Source organism: Stegodyphus dumicola, chromosome 1 (genome assembly GCF_044657685.1).
Source record: "Stegodyphus dumicola isolate Sdum_Otavi_A_Nest chromosome 1, ASM4465768v1".
Lineage (NCBI taxonomy): Eukaryota > Metazoa > Arthropoda > Arachnida > Araneae > Eresidae > Stegodyphus > Stegodyphus dumicola.
Genome location: NC_140768.1, coordinates 133,287,780 through 133,309,639, shown reverse-complemented (window position 1 = coordinate 133,309,639; position 21,860 = coordinate 133,287,780). Strand labels below are relative to the sequence as shown.

At 32.5% G+C, this 21,860-nt stretch overlaps 1 protein-coding gene across 4 annotated transcripts in view; it reads left to right on the top strand.

Moving 5' to 3' along the window:
- The window catches only part of LOC118198262 (TBC1 domain family member 13), an 88,118-nt gene that overhangs the window by 61,208 nt on the left and 5,050 nt on the right, over window positions 1-21,860 (top strand). For all 4 annotated transcript variants that reach the window (XM_085820819.1, XM_035369903.2, XM_035369905.2 and 1 more), the window contains exons 12-14: window positions 12,287-12,368; window positions 14,954-15,011; window positions 17,125-17,207. In XM_085820819.1, coding sequence (XP_085676945.1) covers window positions 12,287-12,368; window positions 14,954-15,011; window positions 17,125-17,184 — 200 coding nt within the window. In that variant the 3' untranslated portion in view covers window positions 17,185-17,207. The remainder of the gene's footprint in view (window positions 1-12,286; window positions 12,369-14,953; window positions 15,012-17,124; window positions 17,208-21,860) is intronic.

Below are 21,860 nucleotides of genomic sequence, written 5' to 3'. Positions count from 1 at the left end.
AAAATGTTGTAATTGTACATAGGGTTTGGTAAAGCTCGATGAGTTGAAGCTCAGTTAAGCTCGAGCTTGATTGTTTTTTCGGACTTTCGAGCATTTGAAGTTGACATACTTACATTATCAAAAGACTTATAATTAAAATAATATTTTTTAGAAATTTAAAAGAAACTTTCTTTACTTATACATTTATTTATACATTTATATTAATGAAAAAATATTTTAAAAAGACCAGTGCATGTAGTGATTTTTCTGATAGCTTCAACCTAATTTTGGTGAAAAAAATTGTTGGCCATGGAAAATGCCCTCTCAGAATCAGTCGACATTGGTTTTATACTGTAAATAGCTTCAAGTAACCACTTTAAATTTACAGTTAAATCACCATTACTTTTTGACAAAGTAAATTCTTGACTTAATTTTTTAAAGGGGTCACCTTCCGGTAGTTTGCTGGTTGGAGCTTCTAATAGTACACTAAGTTGTTCTTCAAGAAAAGCACCAACTTTGGTAGTTGTTTCTACTTCACCGCTTGATTTTTCGTTTGATGAATTTGGTGATGAATCTGGTGACGGAAATAAACACTTCATCAAAGCAGCTGCTAGTTCTATAGAAGCTTTTGATGGCGTTTTACTAGTTGTTTAGTGAATTCATCAAATCTATGATATTTTTGTTGATCCTGCTATTGATGTAAGAATCGATATTCTCAGAAAGAGAACTACTTATTTGAGATTCTTGTTCAGTTAACATCTCTTGCATAAAGTTGATAGAAGTATATGCTGTTTGTAAAGTGGCTTGTTTTTCACCCATAGTGTTAAGTGCCACTTCAATTGGTTTTAACGCCAAGGCTATTGATTTTATTAATGCCAGGTTTAAATTTGTTAAAAGATTTTCGGATCCAAGTTCAATAAGTACATCCTTTGTAACGTCATACAATTTTACAAATGCTTCAAGCATTTTCAGCATTGAATTCCATCTGGTTTTACAATCCAGAGACAGTTGTTTCTCTGTCTGTAATTTTTCTCTATCTGTAATTTTTCTCTACATTTAGGCTTGAACAAATCTGAATACACAACAGAATTTTTGAAAAAAGTTACAACTTGTCTCACAATATTTATGTTTTCCTTGAACGATTCATTCTGTAATTCAGTTTCATTAATGCTCAAACCATTATCAACATCATCAAAATCATCAGTCTCTCCTGAACTTTTATCTATACTTTCTTTCTGTCCCTGATTTTCCTTTATAAAAAGTTTTTGTAACAGCCAAATGCAAGGCATATGCAATACATGTTTGATAAAAAGCAGGTGATTCTTTTCCGAACTTTATCATAACACTTGCTCCATCCCCAGTAGTGGATACAATATCGTGCTTAAATGATAGACCAAAAAATTCGAGGTGCTTTTCTATGAGTTCTTGCATTTTTTTCATCGCAACTTCCAAAAATTCTTATCAGTCCAAGATTGATGCTTTTTTATCAGGCAGTTTGCAGATTTATATACAGGAATCTCCGGTTACTGATGCTGGTCCATTCATGCATGGTAATGGAGAATTTCTTTGATTCGGCAATATCTTTTTTAATATCATTTTTGATTTTTTGTTTCACAGTTTCCGTATCGTTATGAACAAGAGCCATTACAGATTTTTCGTTGGCTGGAAGCTTCATACCTCTTAAGGCCAATGATTGTCGAATAAACTCTGACTGAGTGATTTGACGAATCGATAAATTAACTACTGCAGCCCTTTTTGCAACAATCTCTTCAATTGATGTTTTGATTACAAAATTATTGAAGTTTTTCTTGTTTTTAGCTGTTGTTTCTGCCTCTGCTTTGTCAACGTCAATGTTATGAATGCTGCTTAGATGACGATGCATTGTTGAGGTATTTCCATTTAAAATGGAAATTTTTTTATTGCATTCATTGCAGCATGCATAATTTTGGTCTGCCTTGGCAAAATGACTCCAAACGGTTATCTTTTGTTTTTCGGCATGATTACTATTCTAGAAAAAAAATAGAAAATACTATTCTAGAATATGCGTGTATTCACGGCTGTAAGTCATAATATTAACCATTTTTACCAAAATATTTCTAAAATTTCGACTAAATTTGTGTTGAGGTATTAGTAATCGCATTCTTATTGGTTAAAAGGAAGTATAGCTTTCTGTCATGTCCGATGCATTAGCTTTCTGTCAGGTCCGAAGTATTCCGAAACGTAATCCCATTCTATTTGTTTATGATTTGTTAAACATGATCTGCTTGTATTTCTGCTTGTGTCTCTGCGTATTACTCTGTAATAAATGTTTTTTTTTTTGCGAAACACGGCATTTTCAATGTTCAACAATTTGTAATTTTGTTTTTTTACTGATACTAAGAAAATCATTATTTAATATTACATACATGTTACTACTTAAAATTAAAAGTATATTGTTTCCATAGGTAAAGATTAAAAATCCTTGCATTTCTATGTACTGTACTGTATGTAATGTACGTGGCAACAAATTCATCACTTTACCAAAACAAATTTCAATACTGTTCAGGTAAAAGTACTGGTAAAAGTAAAAACATTATTTTACTGTATATATTTATAATACTTTTATTGTTTAACTTTACTTATCCATAATACAATTTCGAAAGTTCTAGTTTTTATGTACTTAAAAAGGAGCACTTTTATGACACCAATAAAATGTCTTCTAGAATTCTGAAGAAATATGTTGACAAATAAATTAAAAATAAAATGCAGAACGAAAACCATTTTGTATGTACAGAGCTTGAAAGCCCGTTGGGTTTTGATTCAAGTATCGAGTACTCGAAAATGACCAAAAATTATCGAGTATCAAGCTCGAGCCTAAGCTCGTTCCAAACTCTAATTGTACATACCTGATCATGATTTTCTCAGCGCCATCCAATTTTTTAACAGTTAGAGGACCTATTAAATTTTTTCCTTTACAATTGGACACTGGTAGTTCGGTCCGAGGTTCGAATCCCGCGAACGGGCTGGCTGCATGGGTGTTTTCGTGGTTTTCTCCATGTGTAACATGTATACGAGCCAATTTCTCTTAGAAAGTCATCCACGAAAGGCATCCCTCCCCTTAGGCAGATAGCCCTAGTGTGCTTTGCCATAATTAAATACACCAACACCAACACCTTTACAATTGGCTGTAAATCTGTAAACAAAACTTAACACACGAATAATGTGAATATAGTTATTACTAATGTTAAGAATATGATATAAAACAAAGGAATTAAGAGTTCACATTTAAATTAACTAAGTCATTATCCTTGAGTTCTTTCACATATTCCACCTCAGCCATATCAGATGAAATTACTTCACAAGGCTTAGTCAAGAAGCTCTCCTTAGTCGAAAATGTTGGTCCATACCACTATAAATCATTATGAAGAAGATCTTCAGGTTCAGCTCCACGTGATATCAAATCAGCTGGATTATTATAAGTGCTAACTTGGTACCACCATGAACAGCAATCATGCTGCTATAACAGATACTGTATCAGCAACAAATGTCTTTAGTTGATGAGGTTCCTTCTTAATCCATGCTAACACTATTGACGAATCAGTGAAATAATATCAGTGAAATACCTTGACTATGGGTATTTGAATGAACTCTAATATTCTTTTCAATAGTTTTACCAAGAGAACTGCATCACAAAGTTCCAAACAAGGAATGGTAATTGACTTCAAAGGTGACACGTGAGACTTGCTACACAGAAGTCTTGATGAACATTCATTTGAAGATGACATACATTTCATATAAATTGCTGCACCATACGCTTTCTGACTAGATCACAGAATCCTATAATTTCTATTTGCTGTAATCCGTTGGGTAGAACAAATCTAGGAATGTGATAATTGTTGACTATTTTGAGACTATGCAGAAATACTGTCTATTATTCAAAGTAACTTTTAGGAAGAGGTGTATTCCAATTTATTTTTAGAAGCCATAAGTTTTGTAGAAATATTTTAGCTTTCGTCCAATTAACAAGTCCAATTAAACCTAACGGTTCAAAGAGGCGACCTATCATTGATAAGAGATCTCTTTTCATTCCTGTTTCTTCAATGTCAAATATCTTTAAATCGTAAGAAAAATAGTCTGTAGATGTATTCCATAACATTCCCAAGGCCTTTGTAATCTGAGGCTTATCAGTAACTTGAAAGGAGTAATCCTGAGTTGCAGTTTCTTTATTCTTCAATAGTTATGTATTATTTGAACACCATTTGTATAACTGCATTCTAGCACGTTCTAGAAGACAGGTTAACTGTGTCTGTAACTCCTTGGCTTCTTGCAGTGTATTAGCTCCAGTGATAATGTCATCCACATAACAGTCCTTCAGTATGGCTCTTGAGGCATGAGGAAATTCAGTTGCTTCATCTATTGCTAACTGCTTCAGGACCCTTGTTGCGAGGAATAGTGTACTTGCTGTTCTGTATGTTACAGTCGATAAGTCTGCACAGGACTACCAACTGATTCTTTCCACAAGATCAACTGCAGGTTTCATTGTGATGGTTTAATAAGTATCTGTCTGTACATCTTCTGAACATCAGCTCCTAATGCATAGTTGTACTTTAGAAATCTAATAATAATAGAAAATAAATCTTCTTGAGGTATTCGCCCTTTCATTAATGTTTAATTAAGCGAGTTTCCATTACTAGTAACTGCTGATGTATTAAACACAACGCGAAGCTTGGTAGAGGTTTTCTCTGGCCGATAAACTCCATGATGATTAAGATAATTGAAAATCGATGTTTAAATTTCTTGAACTTCCTCCATGTGATTTAGATCCTTATATTCCTTGATAAAATTCTTATATAATGTTTTCATATTCGAATACTTTCTGGTGCAGTAGATGCAATCAGAATATTCATTTTGTACCTTTCAATCGAATTGATTTAAGTAATAAAAATACATTTAATTTGGGATCTATCTAATCAAAAATATTCAATCTTTTCATAGAATGAGGTTATATATTTTTCTATTATATATTTTGTTTTTTGTAAAACTTTTGTAAAACTTTTTGTATTTTTTAACCCTTTCCGACACGCTATCTTTTAAATTTAGAATCTTGATTAAAAAAAAAGATAGGCAGTCTAATTAGGCCTAGAGGAGTATACAAGTAAAATTTTGTGAAGATAGCACTTTTCGTTTTGATTCTGTGGGTGTGCCCGAAGCGGCATTCGATTCACTGATTGAATAGAGCTTCGAAAAGTTTTTCTTAAAAAATGAGGGTGTTAAAAAACTAAGCATGGCTAAAATATATGGACTGGTTTGTGTTGAGCTGCCATCTACTATAAATAAAGAAGGTTCAGAGTAACCTATAGTAAAATCCTTTTTCATTCACTTTTTCTGTACGTACAGAAGGATATTGTCACTGATCCATGTTTTCGAGGGTGAAAACAAAGTCAGGATTGCCGAGATTGTGGTAACAGTGTTGGTGATAGTGGTAAACCTTTGCGACTTTGGCACACCCTTCGCAAAGGGTTAATGAATTTTTGGTTAACAAACTTTGTTTTGAAAGTGAGCTGTGGCAACACTATACAGAATAAAATGTTTTTATCTCCAATGTGTGAGAGTGTATTGAAAATGCTAAGGATATCGTGTTTTCAAATAGTTCATGATTTTACCATTGAATTGGATTTTATATGACATAAGTGCAAAGAACGAGCGTTAATAATAAAAAGATAAAAAAAGTCTTGTCAGGTAAACTTAACATTGTTATCGTCACCTGAGAAGAGACTGAAGAAAATAGATAAATGTATACCAACACTTAACACTGCATCACAAATTTCTAAACATATACAGTCAAAGGTGTTTAATCCGGACTCGTCGGGACTTCGGTTTTTCCGGATTATAGATCATCAGTTTAAATCTGGAATGGTGGCATGCAGAAATTATAAAATTAAAAATATGGAACCATAATTTATGAAATAAAGAGCAATTATGATCTAAAGGGTATCAAAATTTACAAAAAAAAAAAAAAAAAAAAAAAGCTTAATATTTATTTGTTTACTTTATTAAACATTTCTTTCAACGCACGCGTGCGTAAAGCATACATTACGCATATTTGAAATTAGAAAATTGCAACCAAAAAACTATTTGATGTGTATTCGTGATATTTGTAATGACGAGGAATTTGATTTAAATCATATCAAAGACGGAGTACATCGAGAAGAAATACTACATTTAGTAATGAATTATAAGCCGAATAAAATAAAAACATCTGCCCTGAAGATAAGGATAGTGCTGACAGAACGACTTCCAGTTCATTGTGCATTGCGACGTCCCCCCCCCCGGCAGAGCAGTGTGAAATTGATAAACAGATTTCGGAATGGTTAGAGAAACAAAGGATATGCCTTTATCCACTTTTTTCAGCAATTACACTTTTTGTTTGATGGACATCGAAACGTGCTTTCGCTTTGTAGATCCTTTGGCAGCTCCAGAATCGGAAATTCTTTTTAACATAATCGAAAGTTCAAGCTTACTTTTGTAAAATTGCTCTAACAGTCTGCAAAAAATAATAAGCCGGTTCCAATTAGAAGATTAAGGAACAACGCAATCTGCAACATTAACTGAAATTTATAGATAATTTTAGCTTAGCTTATACCATCTGTTATACATTAAACGCATATGCATAAATGCATATGCGCATGCGTCAATGCATTATGCGTTGACGCATGCGCAGAAAGTTTTTAGCTTTGAGGTCCAGATTATAGATCATTCCTGATTATGGACATCCGGATTAAAGACTTTCGACTGTATATATATATATATATATATATATAGTGGTTGGGGAGTTGAAGATGCTAGTCTAGGGAAATAAACAATTCCAACGTTTTCTCACACCACAGAACATTTAATGAAAATAACAGAAAAGGTACAGATTGAATTAAATACAATTGCTGCTGCGCCTTCTTGCACTTGTTAGATATAAACACCGTTCTTTATCACTTTTAGAATTTAAATAGCAGCTTAGTGCCTACTCACACTAGCTGTCGTATATTCAGTAAAGTTACTACCTCCTTGTGGAAACATAGTTTTCTATATTCACCACCTTCACATGTAGACCTACGTCTTACCACCTTCGTGTGGAATAGAAGACTGTCTATATGTCATACTCCTCTTTCACCTCGCTCTCGCTGCTGGCGGATTGGTGAGGTCCTCTGGTGGCTGTGTTGCACTTAACTTTTACCACAATCTTGGCGATCCTGACCCTGTTTTCACCCTCGAAAACATGGATCAGTGACACTGGTTCATACAGACAGCACCTGAAAATAAATTAAAAAAAGAAAAAAAGAAAGACCAAGAAAGAAGTGCGGAAAAAACCACACATATTCCTAGGCAGGAATATTCCAAGGCTTCATGTGATCAGCTGCTGTAGTGGTACATCCAGGACCTTCATGGTGTCCTACTTTTTCCACCTGGTACCGATCTTTGCCTTTCCTCGCTGTTACACGGTATGGACCGAAGAACTTTGTCCTTAACTTTAGACCACCTTCATACTGCGTCTTTGTATAGCAACTAGGTCATTCATATTGTATACCTGTCCCTCTTTTCTTGTTGTATGTTTCTCTATTCTCTTCCTGAATTTTTAGAATGTTTTTCCTTGCTTCCTCTCTCATATCTTCTCGATCTTTCATCATAATATTTCTTTCTTCTTCTTCTTCGAGAATTTTCGATTTCTCATTTTAACACCAGTGAGGAGCTCAAATGGAGAACTCTCTGCTTCTGCTCTTACTGCCCTTCAAGATCCGTTGTACACCTCCAACATATTTGTACCATTTGGTTGGATCATCTGTGGATAATCTGGATAGGACTGGAATCAGAGTGAGATGAATTCTTTCCACTTGTCCGTTTCCTCTAGGAACGCCTGTAGTTGTAAATATGGGCTGGATCTTGACTACAGTAATCTTCAAAGTCTTTAGAGGTAAACGCCGTACCTTTGTCACTTATAATTCTCAAAGGATTACCGAAAGTTGATTGTCGCAGTTTCAGCTTCTGCATTACCTCGAGCTGATGTAGACTTTACTGGATAGAGCCACACGAACTTTGTGAATGCATCAACCATGGTTCAGATATGATTGATACTAGTCTAGGGGAATAAACAATTCCCACGTTTTCCACACCACAGAACATTTAATGAAAATAACAGAAAATTGTACAGATTGAATTAAATACAATTGCTGTTGCATCTTCTCACGCTTGTTAGATATAAACACCGTTCTTTATCACTTTTACAATTTAAATAGCAGCTTAGCGCCTACTTGCACTAGCTGTCGTATATGCAGTCAAGTTACCACCTCCTCGTAGAAACATACACAGGGTTCGTAGCGGTTTTTATAGGTGCTTATAAGTCCTTATATTTGAAAATAAAATATAAAGGCCCTTATAGGTGCTTACTTTTTCTTTAAAGCTCTTTTTTTTTTTTTTTTTTTTTTGTTTTTAGTGCTTATTTTTTGCTTTTAGTGCTTTTTTTTAAATGAATGCACAATTTTTCCCCGTACCAAAGCCGAAACTAAATAAACTTTTCTTCCTAATATGGAATGTCAGATGGTGAATCATACTCTTGGAAATAGCTTTTCCCCCTTTCTCTGTATTAACATAACTTTTGGTGTGCGCAGAGAGTACAGTCAGGTGCCTGTCGTTCTGTTGGTCAAAGAATTGCAAAAGCAGTAGAGAATTCCGGTACATTCGGCATTCTTTTTCTGCCACCCAAATACTACACACGTTTGAATTTCTATCAAGATCTTAATAATTTGCATTCTTGTTCCACTTGGTCAGTTCATATTCGTGTTTATTATGATCGTTATGCTTATATTATGAGCATATGTATGAATGTTTATAATAACATAGTTGCAGTAACTGCTGAAGTATAGTGATCTTCCAAAAATGGTTGTGTTTAACACAGATTAGCTTTCTAATTAATAATATTCGGAATGGCTTAAATGAAGGGATAGTAATCGAATAGTCAAAATAATTTCATATTTTTGGCTAATACATTATACAGTACGAAGGTTGAATGGTTCTCCCCTTTCTCCGCAAAATCTCGAATATTGAAACTGTTACAGTTCACTGCAAAACAAGCAACAGACTTTTTTGTTGTTGTTGTTGTTGTTTGTTTGTCGTTTTCCAATCTGGATTGAATAGGACTAAAAGTTCTGCGGTCTGCCGACCCAAGAGAAGAATGACTCTATTCCGGAAATTTAATGCATGCAGTCTGTTGAAAATTAGAATGCAAAAACCCCCCAGATTGGTAAGTCTCTTTCTTTTCCTTTATTTAGTTCTTTATTTTTCCAATAACGGCAGCTGTTGAATCCGATTGCGTAATATCATGTAGGGAAGAATTACGGCACACTTATTGCGCAATAACGTTTGCGATATTTTACAGAGATAATTAATTTTGATGTTCGGTCCGAGATTTGTTTATGAATACTTAAAAGAGTTTTACTGTGCTTGCTAAGCAGAATATTTTTCTGTTCCGTTGTTTTTTTTTATATGATGTACATACCGAAATGTCAAAAGTATTTATTTAGCGGAAAAATCTATAGCACGACTACAGTCTATCCCCCCCTCCGCTCCTCTTTTTCAAGTTATGCACGACTGTCCGAATATTCGCCAATTTTTAAGTATGCGGGTAGTTAAAGTTTACTGTTAAGGATGACTGCATGAAGCAAATTTCTGTCTTCTGATTTCAGAAATGTTCCTCTTTTTTACTTAAATTACTTTGCTTGCAATATCTGTTAAGGGAAAACTGATATACAATGAAAATTTAGAAAATGTTCAGAATTTAGATTTAAATTAGTTAAATATCAATATAAGTGGAAAAATAAATTATATTTATTATCAAGTTCCAAGCGAATTGTATAAATATGCCTTATTATTATTTATTTCTTCTATTTTGAACTGAAATTTCATCATTAAATCTTGTAATATAGTTTAGTTCTGCATAGTTTTTTTTTTCTCTCATTGTAAACTAGTTCTGTAAATTGAACTGTTATTTAAAATTTAAAAACAGTAATTATTTTCCATGGTTGAGGTAATGCTTATTCTCTCTTAATAAATACTGCATTTCTCGTATTTTAAATTACGAGTCTAATTTTCAAGGTTATGCAGTTGTGTATAATGTAATTAGACAGGTGCTTATTTTTTTCTTAAAATGTGCTTGAAAAGTGCTTATAGGTGCTTATTTTTTTAACCAAAATGTGGCTATGAACCCTGATACAGTTGTATATTCACCACCTTCACATGTAGACCTACGTCTTACCACCTTCTCGTGGAGACATCTTGCCACCTTCGCGTGGGATAGAAGACTATTTGTCTATATGTTATACTCTTCTTTCACCTCTCTCTCGCTGCTGGCGCATAGGTGAGGCCCTCTGGTGGCTGTGTTGCACTTAACTATTACCACATATATAAACTACTATTTCTAAACATAAAATTGCGCAAAGAAAACAATGCTTAATAATAAAACTAATCTTGCCCCCCCCTAAAAAAAAGGAAAGAAAGAAAAAAGAAATGGATTAGCAGAAGTGAGTGCAGCAGCAGACTGGTAGTCTGCTATCTCAGCAAGAGCACAAAGAACCTTAACAAATCCTTTAAGGCAACCATTAAAATCTGAAACTTTCCACATTTTTTTTAATATTATTAATGGTGCTAATCCTTCATCTTCTCAGCTTTCATCTCTTGGAAAATGCTGAATCTGTTACCAGTGTACACATTCAATGATTATTGTCATTCTCCATGTAAATAGCGTTTTTCTTACCTTAGTAACTTTCATGATTTGCTGTATGTCAAAGGAATTTTCACTTTTATGTCAGTTTTCATGTACTCGGATCTCATTTCTAGGATATTTCTTTCACAACTAATATAGTGCAAACTTTATGTTCCGAGCATTGACACAAAATTCCATTATATTATGGTTATATGCCCAAACTTGCAATTATTTATTTTTAACCTTGACGAGAAGGCAAGATCATTGTTAGTTCTTTTCATTATAAAATGTCAATTTTTGATCACTATGACAAACAGTTTCTTGATCATTTCTGAATTCCTGTTTGGTTCCTATCAACTGATATTTGGCCATTTTTGAATCATTTGAACCAATATTTAGTATATAGTGCTTTCTTTAGCTTTGTAGCTTTAGAAATTTTCCTTATCCAAAATAACTTAACTCTTTGAAATCCAGACCCTTCGCTAAGCTGTATCCTCAAAATACCCGAACTGCCCAAAATACTTTTCCAGTTTCACAGCAATTTCTTCCCCTCCCCATCCAGTAGCAGAAAATAGGTGTTAAGATTTCCAATGACATCCTTTGTACTGTCTAACAAAGATTCCATTAGCCTTTGACCCCGTTCTTTATAAAACTATTCTGAAGGTCAGATCAAGAAGCCTTTCTGGCTTTGTATGATCACGACTGAGATTTTGTTTATTTTCATTATTCTTATAACAAGGAATAAATTGTTTAAAAATAAATATAATCCTTAAATTTTTAAACTGCTCTTTTATTGATGTTTAAAGCTTAAAAGCACACTGTACCACAAAAGAATCAACAACGAAATGTCACAATCAACCAAAAGATTAAAAAAAAAAAAACCTCTTAGGACAAGCTGTCTGCTGTAAACCGATACAGTGCATTTGGGGAAAGTGCACCTGCTACTGCATACCTTAGGGGGAGGGAAGAAAAGAAGATTACAATCTCAGCCGTTTTCAGGCGGTTCTGGTTGTTTCAATGTAGGGCCGAGTCGGGCGGATTGGATGTGAAGGAGTTAATATATGTAACCCGAAATAACATCGCCATTTATCATAAAACAAATATATTAATTTTGATGATTTCAGATTATTTTACATTGGTTTCTTACAAAATTTTATCAGATAACATTGTTTACTTCTCTTGATGAATATTGCATCATAAAATTGTGATACAGAGTATATGGTTATAAACATGCGCTACTGAGTAACAAATACTAACAGTGCTAAAAATATTCACATAGTAAGGTTTAATGTCATACATACTGAAAATATTCACATAGCAATGTTTAAGCTCTTGCTAATTTGTGAAAGAAAAAAATAGGTCAGTTTACAGTCAAGCTTTTCAGTTTTTAGTTGCTTTTCAGTCAGATTGATATGTAAAAAGTAATTATCTTAGTATTCTTATTTTCTTCTCATTGACCCACATACTGAACCATAAATATCCTATTCTGATTGTAACTGGTGTTTTTTAATATGCAAATTTTTAAAATTTTGGTGTATTATACGCATTTCAGAATTCATTATATGTTTTGTCTCTCTTAAGATGTCATACGTGTCTGGGACTCCTTATTTGCTGACAAAAATAGATTTGAATTTCTAATATATGTGTGCTGTGCTATGATATTGTAAGTATATTTCTTGCTTGCGTTTTTATTTTGAGCTCTTTATTTTATTCCAAGTATTCCTGTTCTGTTATGAATTTTAGCATTTTACCAGCTTTTCTGTATACTATTAAAGCTGACACTTGATGAATGCTTGAAATAAAAATTTATTTAATTTCAATCAGTATTTAAGTTTTTGATTAATCTCTTTATAACATTATTTTACAAAAAGGCAGTAAATATGTTCTATATTAATATACATTTTATACTAGTTAAAGCGAACATTAGTATAATGATTAGCAGTTTTAAGAAACAGTCAAAAACATGCATTTTCTAGCTTTGACTTCCATTTGAAGCTGTTCAATGTATATGATGCCATGTACCAGAATCTTCATAATCTTGATGCAATCTCCAGAACTATTACAAGGAGTATTTATCTATTCAAAATTGCTCATCTTTCAAGTTTACTTTAAATGATAAAATAAAAAATCGATAAGAATTTGAAGAATATTGAGTGTTTGGCGAGAGCATTTGTTTAATCACTGAAACAAAGTAGTATTAAAAAGGGCATGTAACTTCTTTCTCTCTCTTCCCCCCCCCAAAGAAATACTGTGATAAAACTTAAGGGAGTGTATGCATGCTGATATAAAGTTTTTTGCATAGCATTCTATTTGAGGAACACTGATCATCACCATGTCAGACTGTAGACAAAATGATCTTGTCAATAGTAGATGAGGGTTGTTTTGTTTTGTCAAACTCATTTATATGATATAATAATTGAAATTTGTGAGTTTTAATTGCTTGACACAATTTTTTTTTAACTGTAAGTTCTACAATTTGAAATGAAAGGCTTGTCCTTATTGTTGATTTCTGTGGAGTTTGTTAGAGGATTTTGCAAACATATTAAACTTGTTTTTCAGTTGTGCAAGATTTTCCAGAGTTTTTTTTCTTTACATCTGTATTTTTCAATTTCTTGTGCCAGTCATAGGTTCCTGGTTAGAAGTGATTTTCTAGAAACTGGACAGAATTTGCATTGAATCTGAGTAATAAATTTTGTTTTATTGAATTTTGAAACATAAAAATGCCTTTTTTACTGTGTTTATGTCCATTGTATGTGCTAATGACTCACTGTAATCATTTACAGCATTGTGCAGAATGTTGGATCTGTCAGTGCTTTTGAAACTGTTTGACACAATTCACAAGCATAGCACTGTAGTATTTTTCTTTTATTGTAATCTCATATGTGGTAAATTTTATGAATAAGTCACAGTCTCTCTCATCCTATAAAAGTATTTCTATATTGATTTCTTCAAATAACTGTACTGCAGGAGAGGAAAGTTTTTTTGTGGGGGGTGGGGCATCTGTGTGTGTATGCATATGTGCCTGTTCTGACTCTCTTCTTTTACCATCTCCAGACATTCATTCTTATGTTGTGTTGTATGTGTCCATTCTTACTGCCGCTTGTATATACAGTCAAAAGTCTTTAATCTGGACTCGTAGGGACTTCGGCGATTCCGGATTATAGATCATTAGTTTAAATCTGGTAAGATGGCATGTAGAAATTATAAAATTAAAAATATTAAACCATAATTTATGAAATAAAGAGCAATTATGATCTAAAGGGTATCAAAATTTACAAAAAAAAAAGCTTAATATTCATTTGTTTACTTTATTAAACATTTCTTTCAACGTGCGCGCGCGTAAAGAATACACTACGCATAGTCGAAATTAGAAAATTGCAACCAGAAAACTGTTTAATGTGTACTCGTGATATTTATAATAACGAGGTATTTGATTTAAATCATATCGAAGACGGAGTACATCGATATGAAATTTTACATTTAGTAAGGAATTATAAGCCGAGTAAAATAAAAACATCTGCCCAGAAGATAAGGATAGTACTGACAGACCAACTTCCAGTTCATTGCACGTCGCGACGCCCCTCCCCCTGCAGAGCAGCGTAAAATTGATAAACAGATTTCGGACTGGTTAGATAAACAAAGGATATGCTTTTATCCATTTTTTGCAGCAATTCAACTTTTTGTTTGATGGACATCGAAACATACTTTCGATTTTTAGATATTTTCGCTTTCGAAACATACTTTCACTTTGGCAGCTCCAGCATCGGAAATTCTATTTGACATAATTGAAAGTTCAAGCTTACTTTTATAAATTTGCTCTAACAGTCTGCAAAAAATAATAAGCCGGATCCAATTTGAAGATTAAGGAACAACGCAATCTGCAATATTAACTGAAATAGATCATTTTAGCTTAGCTTATACCATCCATTATACGTTAAACATGCAAGCGTAAACATATTATGCGCTCACGCATATGCGCATGCGTAAAAGTATTACGTGCATGCATAACTACTTATGCACATGCGTGAATGCATTATGCGTTGACACATACGCAAAAAGTTTGTAGCATTGAGGTCCGGATTATGGGTGTCTGGGTTAACGACTTCAAGAGCAGTTTGTCTTAAGTATTCAGGATGCATAAAGCGAAAGTCTTATTTAAAATCACCACTAGCCTAATGTTGAATTTTACCTAAATTTTAAATGCTTTTGTTACCCTCTTTTTTTTTCATAACTATGTTAATATTTTAGGTGGCTGAGAGACAAAATAATGCAGGGTGATTTCTCAGCAAATATGAAGCTGTTACAGGTGAGCATTCATTTTAACTGTTCTTTGCATTGATACTGATATCTTTTACAAATGAAGTTATTCCAGCCTTATTTTTTGTTTTTTAAAAAAATCATGGGAATTTTTTTTATTCACTATTTGTTTGTTAGGTAAAGAGGCAAAAGTAAAAGGTACAACTCATTGTGTCTTTCACTGTGTGTAATTTTTTCAGTTTGTTTTTATAGCCTTTTTATTTAAAAAAATTACCCCTTTTATTCTAATGCTAATTATCTATATTTCTTTTGCATCATTTAATTTATTTGTCACTCTGTTTCATATCTGAAATGCTTCTATTTTTCTAAAAGTTTTTGTACTTATTATGCAGGATGTTAGAATGATGGCTTCAGGTTTTTATTTACTTTATATTTTATTTAAGAAATATGTAATATTTAATGTAGATATGTACAAAGATTCTTATAGCTATAAAATTCTCAAAAGTATGCATTTTATATCATTCCAAATATAGAGAAATTATGAGAACACTGTGATTAAAAATTTAAAGTTTAAAACCTAACTTTTTATAGGATCCGTGTGTAGCTGAGCCCATCAGTGGCTGAGTAGTGAAGTTGCTGAACACTAATAGTTTGATCTGAGTTTGTTTCAAGGTGAACTGCCTGGCTGTATGTACATTTTCATGGATTTCTTCATGTGTGCATGTTTCCCTAAGAGTCCTCCACATAGGCAGATAGTCTTCATGTGCTTTGTGATAATCAAATAAATCTAACTAAGATTTGTACGAGAGAAGTTTCAATTAGTAAAATGTTATGTTTTAATAAATTTGATAGAGAAACTTTCCTTTTTGTTTTTTTTTACACGATGCTCTTGCACCTCTTTAAAATGAAAAATTAAGGAGAGATGGCAGTTGTCTTCAGCTCGTTTGCTAGAGTACACCTGTACAGTTATGGAGGACCTAGTTATTTACACACTTGGTGATTATATATTGCTGGAGTTATGTAGCGATTTTAAATTCAGCTTATTCTTTTTGGGGGAGGCGGGGGGATTGAATTTTTACTGCAAAATCTTACAGCTCATGCATAGATAAACTTGGATTGTGAATACATGGTAATTATAATTGAAATCTGTTTTCATTGAATTCATAATTGTTCTCATCATTCCTTGGGACAATTTTGGAAGTATTTCTTTAGTAAGCTGATTAGAACATATATTATGGAATTTTTTAATCTTATTCATTTTTTGCAATGATAACTTACCTGTATCTTCTAAAGAAGACAAACTGTGCATGAAATTCAGTTTAGTTTTCTGTCAATGCAACAATTTCTGGATCATGGATATATAGTTTTCTTCTTATTTATCATATAGGTTCTGAAATATGATCCTTTTATTTATTTTTCTGATGCCTACTGTCTCATTCAGAATGCAGAGAGCAGTATACATCAACCTTAATTCAGCATTCGGCCACACAGAGCTAAACTCTTTTTTGACATTTTTATAGCTTCTTTTGAAATCTTTTGGAACCTATACTAAAGATCACGTAGCATCTTCATATAGTATTCTTACATTACAAGCACTTCTGAAACAAATAATTTTATTACGTGTAATGCATAAGTATTAGTAGGTGTAATATTTATTGCATTTTTACAATTAATGACACAGTATTTTATCAGAGTACCAGTCTACTAGAAATAACATTAGTCATGTTGCATAAAGGTGATAAAAATTTTATTGTGTACCTGCCTTCTTTCTCTAATCTGTGAAACTTACTCATAATAATATATTGTTGCCACAGAGAACATAAAAGTTTAAGTTTTGTTAAGACACTCAAGACTGTATGGATAAGAGTTCTCTTCGTTCAACTTGGATACAAATTCCAGCAAATGGATAGTAGTTTGGGTATTTTCATTCTTTTTCTCTCTGTGTAATGTAAGTAACAGCCAATTTCTCACTAAAAGCCTTCCATGAAGATATCCCTTTCCTAAGGCATATACTTTGCTGTATGTAATTAAACAAATTTAACTTATTTAAGATATTTATCATATTATGAATCAGTATATTATTCATTTTGCATGTGTATTGAAATGTAGTCTTGTGAATTTTTAATAAGCTTCATTTTTTTATATGTGCATTTTTCTTTTAGAATTTTCCAAATGTAGATATACATTGTCTTCTTGAAAAAGCTGTTGAGTTGCAACGGTGACATAAGAATAAGGAGTTTATTAAGTAAAATATTTTCTGTATATTCTGTTTTATAAATTAAATTTTGAAGTAAATTGTTGATTAAGTGCATGGATTGAGTATGAATTGTATTAAAAAAAATTTTTTTTGGATGTTTAATGCCATTTTCTTTATATTATTAATTAAACTTTTATTTATTGTAACTAGCAGCTTCGCTGCCAGCCTTTGTCTGGCTTTTAAATGTGCCAGAAAATGGCTGAAGGGAACACCAAACGTTAAATTTAAAAACTGCGTAGAATTTTACTCTGCAGAAAAACTTCATAAAGAAAAGTTATTACGTATAACAAAATTACAATGAAATAAGCAATATCCCTTAATACAAATATTAATTATCCTAATAAATAAATTAACCAACTTCCCTTTGCAAAATCTTAAGAACTCAAATGGTATAAAGGAGGTTAAGAACTTTGTTTCCTAAAAAAATCACTGAAAACTTTTCAATATCTTTAAAACAGTGAAATGAGCAATAAATAGCATAAAAGAATACAAAAAAAACAAAAAATTCTGAAAAGCAAAGTATAATTAATGATATTTTATCTTATATTTTCAAGAGAAAAAAATTACAATGAAATAAGCTATATCCCTTAATACAAATACTAATTATGCTAATAAAAAAAATTAACCAACTTTCCATTGAAGAAAAAAAAAATCATGCAAAACTTTTCAATATCTTACAAACAGTGAAATAAGTAAAAAATAACATGAAAGAAACTCAAAAAACATATGCCAATCTCTTAAAAACAGTGACATAAGAAATACGATGAAAAATTGTTGTCAAACCCCTATTTCTAAAAGAATGAAACTATTCAAAATGATGCGATTTCATCAAAAATATATCAACAACAATAAGACAAAAAAATTGTTGCCAAAATCACATTTTTAACCCCTTCGAGCCGGGTAGCGAAAACGCGCGCTTATCGCGGAGGCCGGCAGTGTCTTCCGCGAGCGTCTCTCCAGGGCCAGGGGCTTTTTTGCTACTAAGCCTAAATCCATGAAATTTCCGAAGTATCAACGCATTGTTTAATAATGCTCTATAGAGTATTTAAACGGCTTATGCTTTATAGATATTTTTATATATATACTTTAATTACCTTATTTCTTGTTTAAATACATATTTTACACATTTTATTTTAATTACTCACCATTTTATGACTTTTAACATTATACATCTGAAAACTAAATATATTACTTAAAATTCTCTTTTCATATGAAAAATTTTAAAACAGGGATCTACACACAGTCCTACGTTACATTCCTTGAACTCGTAATAACTCATTTGCCGTTTTGGAGGATTTTTCCGGGAATGTGAACAAACAAAGCATTGTCGTCTCATTTTCTTATCAGTCTCTTCTGAACAGAGTTTTGGAAAATGTCTTTCAGTTAATCTTTCAGAATCAATATCAGAATGTCAGAATTTCAGAATCAATATCTGAAATATTTTGCATCATTTCTGCTATTTCATGCTCTGTTAAACATTTTCGCTGCTTCGACATTGAAACGGTAAAAACAGAAAGAATTCACGTCTAACAAGGTCTAATTATTTTCTAAAAACTGAACTGTAAACCGAAATACTCAATGCTTTAGCGCATATAAAACTTCTACTTACAATAAACAACTACCACGTGCGAATAAAGTGCGATTTAAAGAGACGTCGTAAATCACGCCATTCGGAAACATTTAGTTCCCCGTTTGTTTATATAATCAAAAACATGTGTATGTGAGTCGTGCTTCTCTCATTTCGAGTAGAAGGTCTAATGTACATGTATCTGAAACCATATGGACATACAGTGCCATCTTGTGGCAGAAATTATAGTTTGAAAAACGTTCCAAGGTACTGGCACAAATACGTGACAGTCGGTAGTAAGTGCAACAATGCTCTGGCATGCCTGTGTGTTGGCCGGTAGATAAGTGTGTTTGTTGCTGGCACGTATACGTGACAGTCGGCGTGAAGGGGTTAAAGATGTGAGATGTGTACTCGGAAGCTTCATTTAAATTTTTTTTTTTTTTTTAATGCAATCATTTTTCCAAAATTCTTTTTGTAAAAGCAGTTGCAAGGATTAAAGTTTAACATGTACAAAAGTCAAAGAAAAATAATTTTTACATTTTTATATATAAACGTTTTTAGAAAAAATCCCATTGAAAAGGTGTTAAGCTCACTTTGTTAAATAAATTTGTATTTAATCGATTTATTGAAACACGAAATTTATTTTAAGTTCGTAAAATAGCTAAGTACCTACGTTTCATGACGATGTGAAAATGGAGTGCGTAGAGTAAAATCTCGCTTTCCTATAGCCCATTAGGTCCCAATCACATTATGTTTTGGCTACACGGACTTGACGTTGATTAGCTTACGCGCAGCGCGAACGAAAGTTTTGGTTTACTTGATCTATTAGCTTACGTGCAGCACGAACGAAAGACACACACAGACACTCTTTATTATATGTAAAGATAAGATGTTGAATAACAAGAAGTTATTTATTGGAGAGACATAAGTATATAAGTTTACCCTTTTACTGTCCATAAAATATACATCCCATAACATTCGTACGAAACTTGGCAGTTTTGCATAATTTGAGTGGTAGAATTGAAATATGGAAAAAAATTGGCATGTCATTCCGGAAAAAGCCCGATTTTGTGTCAAAATGCCTATATTAGAGCAATGCTTATATATAAATTTAATACATATCCTTTCGATACTAACCATATTCTAATACATATCCTTTTTTTTTTTTGTACAATGTACTTTATCTATAGATATGTCTATAAACAAGGTGATCATAATTAAACCTAACTTATCCAGAGCACTTTATAGCTAAAACTATAACAAAACTTAACTCAAAAATTTTTAGAGAGAAAATTCAAAGGATGTACTGAAATGTTCTGGGATAGGAGAGTTAAAAAAAATTCCATTAAGAAGTGCATTACATCAAAACACAAACAAACTACAAATTTCAATGCAAATATCATTTTTTTATGACAGACTGTTTAGCTATGTAAAGCACATTGTTCAATAAGAGCCCTGTGATTAAGGTGTAAAGTGCGCAGGCGATGAACAGTGTGTTAAAAGCTGATCGCCAGTGGTCTTTCTCGTGTGCAAGCCAGGGTTGCCCGAGTAAACCTAGCTCTTTACATGGGCCCATAACCAAAAATCACACATAGTGAGATAGAAAGAATGGGCTTTCCAAGGAGTGGGAAATGAATGGCTAATCACCTTGTCATCAGTGAAATGTTGCTGCAAAAACTTCTGCACTTGAAGTCCATTATATGGAGGGATACCTCCAGTATAAAAGTGGTAGACGCGAGGCATTGTCGCTGCTGAATTTGAGAACTGAAACTATTGACCATGTCATGGTATCTAAGGACCATTACAGACCTTTCTGAATATTAATTCAACGTAATAACTGTACCTAAACTGGCCCAATACAGTTGATTCTGTGATCAAGTTACCATAGGGATAATATCACAACATTTTACTGAAACTGTTATTTAATTAAAACAACAACAAATGCCGCAGCGCACAGTGAATTGGAAGTTGATCTGTCAGCACTATCCTTATCTTCAGGGCAGATGTTTTTATTTTATTTCGCTTATAATTCCTTACTAAATGTAGTATTTCATTTCGATGTACTCCGCCTTTGATATGATTTAATTCAAGTTCCTCGTCATTATAATTCGCTTCCGATAGTGAAGAAAGTGACACAGAGGTTATTGAAAACGAAAAATTTCAATTGACAAATTAGTTGGTATTCTCGACACAGCAATTATAGGACTTGAACAGTGGAACTTTGTAACTGACCAAAAAATTATGTCTGTTTATAGAATTAAAGAGAATGTATTATCACATAAAAAACGAAGCAACTTAAACAACTTACATTGAAAGAAATGTTTAATAAAGTAAACAAATAAATATTAAGCTTTTTTTTTTTTTTTTTTTTTTTTGTAAATTTTGATACTCTTTAGATCATAATTGTTCTTTATTTCATAAATTACGGTTTCATATTTTTAATTTTAGAATTTCTGCATGCCATCTTACGAGATTTAAACTGATGATCTATAATCCGGAAAAATCGATAATCCGGAATCGCCGAAGTCCCTACGAGTCCAGATTAACGACTTTTGACTGTATTATGCGCGGAGGGGGGGGGAATGAAATGTGCATGCGTAAAGCATACAGATTAAAAAAAATTTTTTTGTTGTTGATGGCTTTGGGGTCCGGAATTTACATTATTCCGGATATTGGACATCTGAATCTCGGATTTTGTACTGTAATTATTACAATCGTCATACTGTAATTATTACATATGTAGAATGAAAAGCATTTCTTCCTCTTTTCTATTCCATTTTCCATCATCTTTTATTCATATATACTTTAGATATTAAGCTTACAAAGTTAATATTTTTTTAAACTGGAAAATCTACGTGCTATATAAAATAATTTTGATAGAACTTGGATTTTAAAGGATACTTTCTTACTTAATGCTTTCAAAACACTATATTCTAAAATCTTATTATTATATTCTGAACCGTATAATTTATTCAAAAGATTAAATGCATAAAAAAGATGAAAAACTAAAAATTGCCCTCTAAACTCCGTAACATAACCCTTTCACAAGTCCCAGTTTAGATTAATAGTATTCA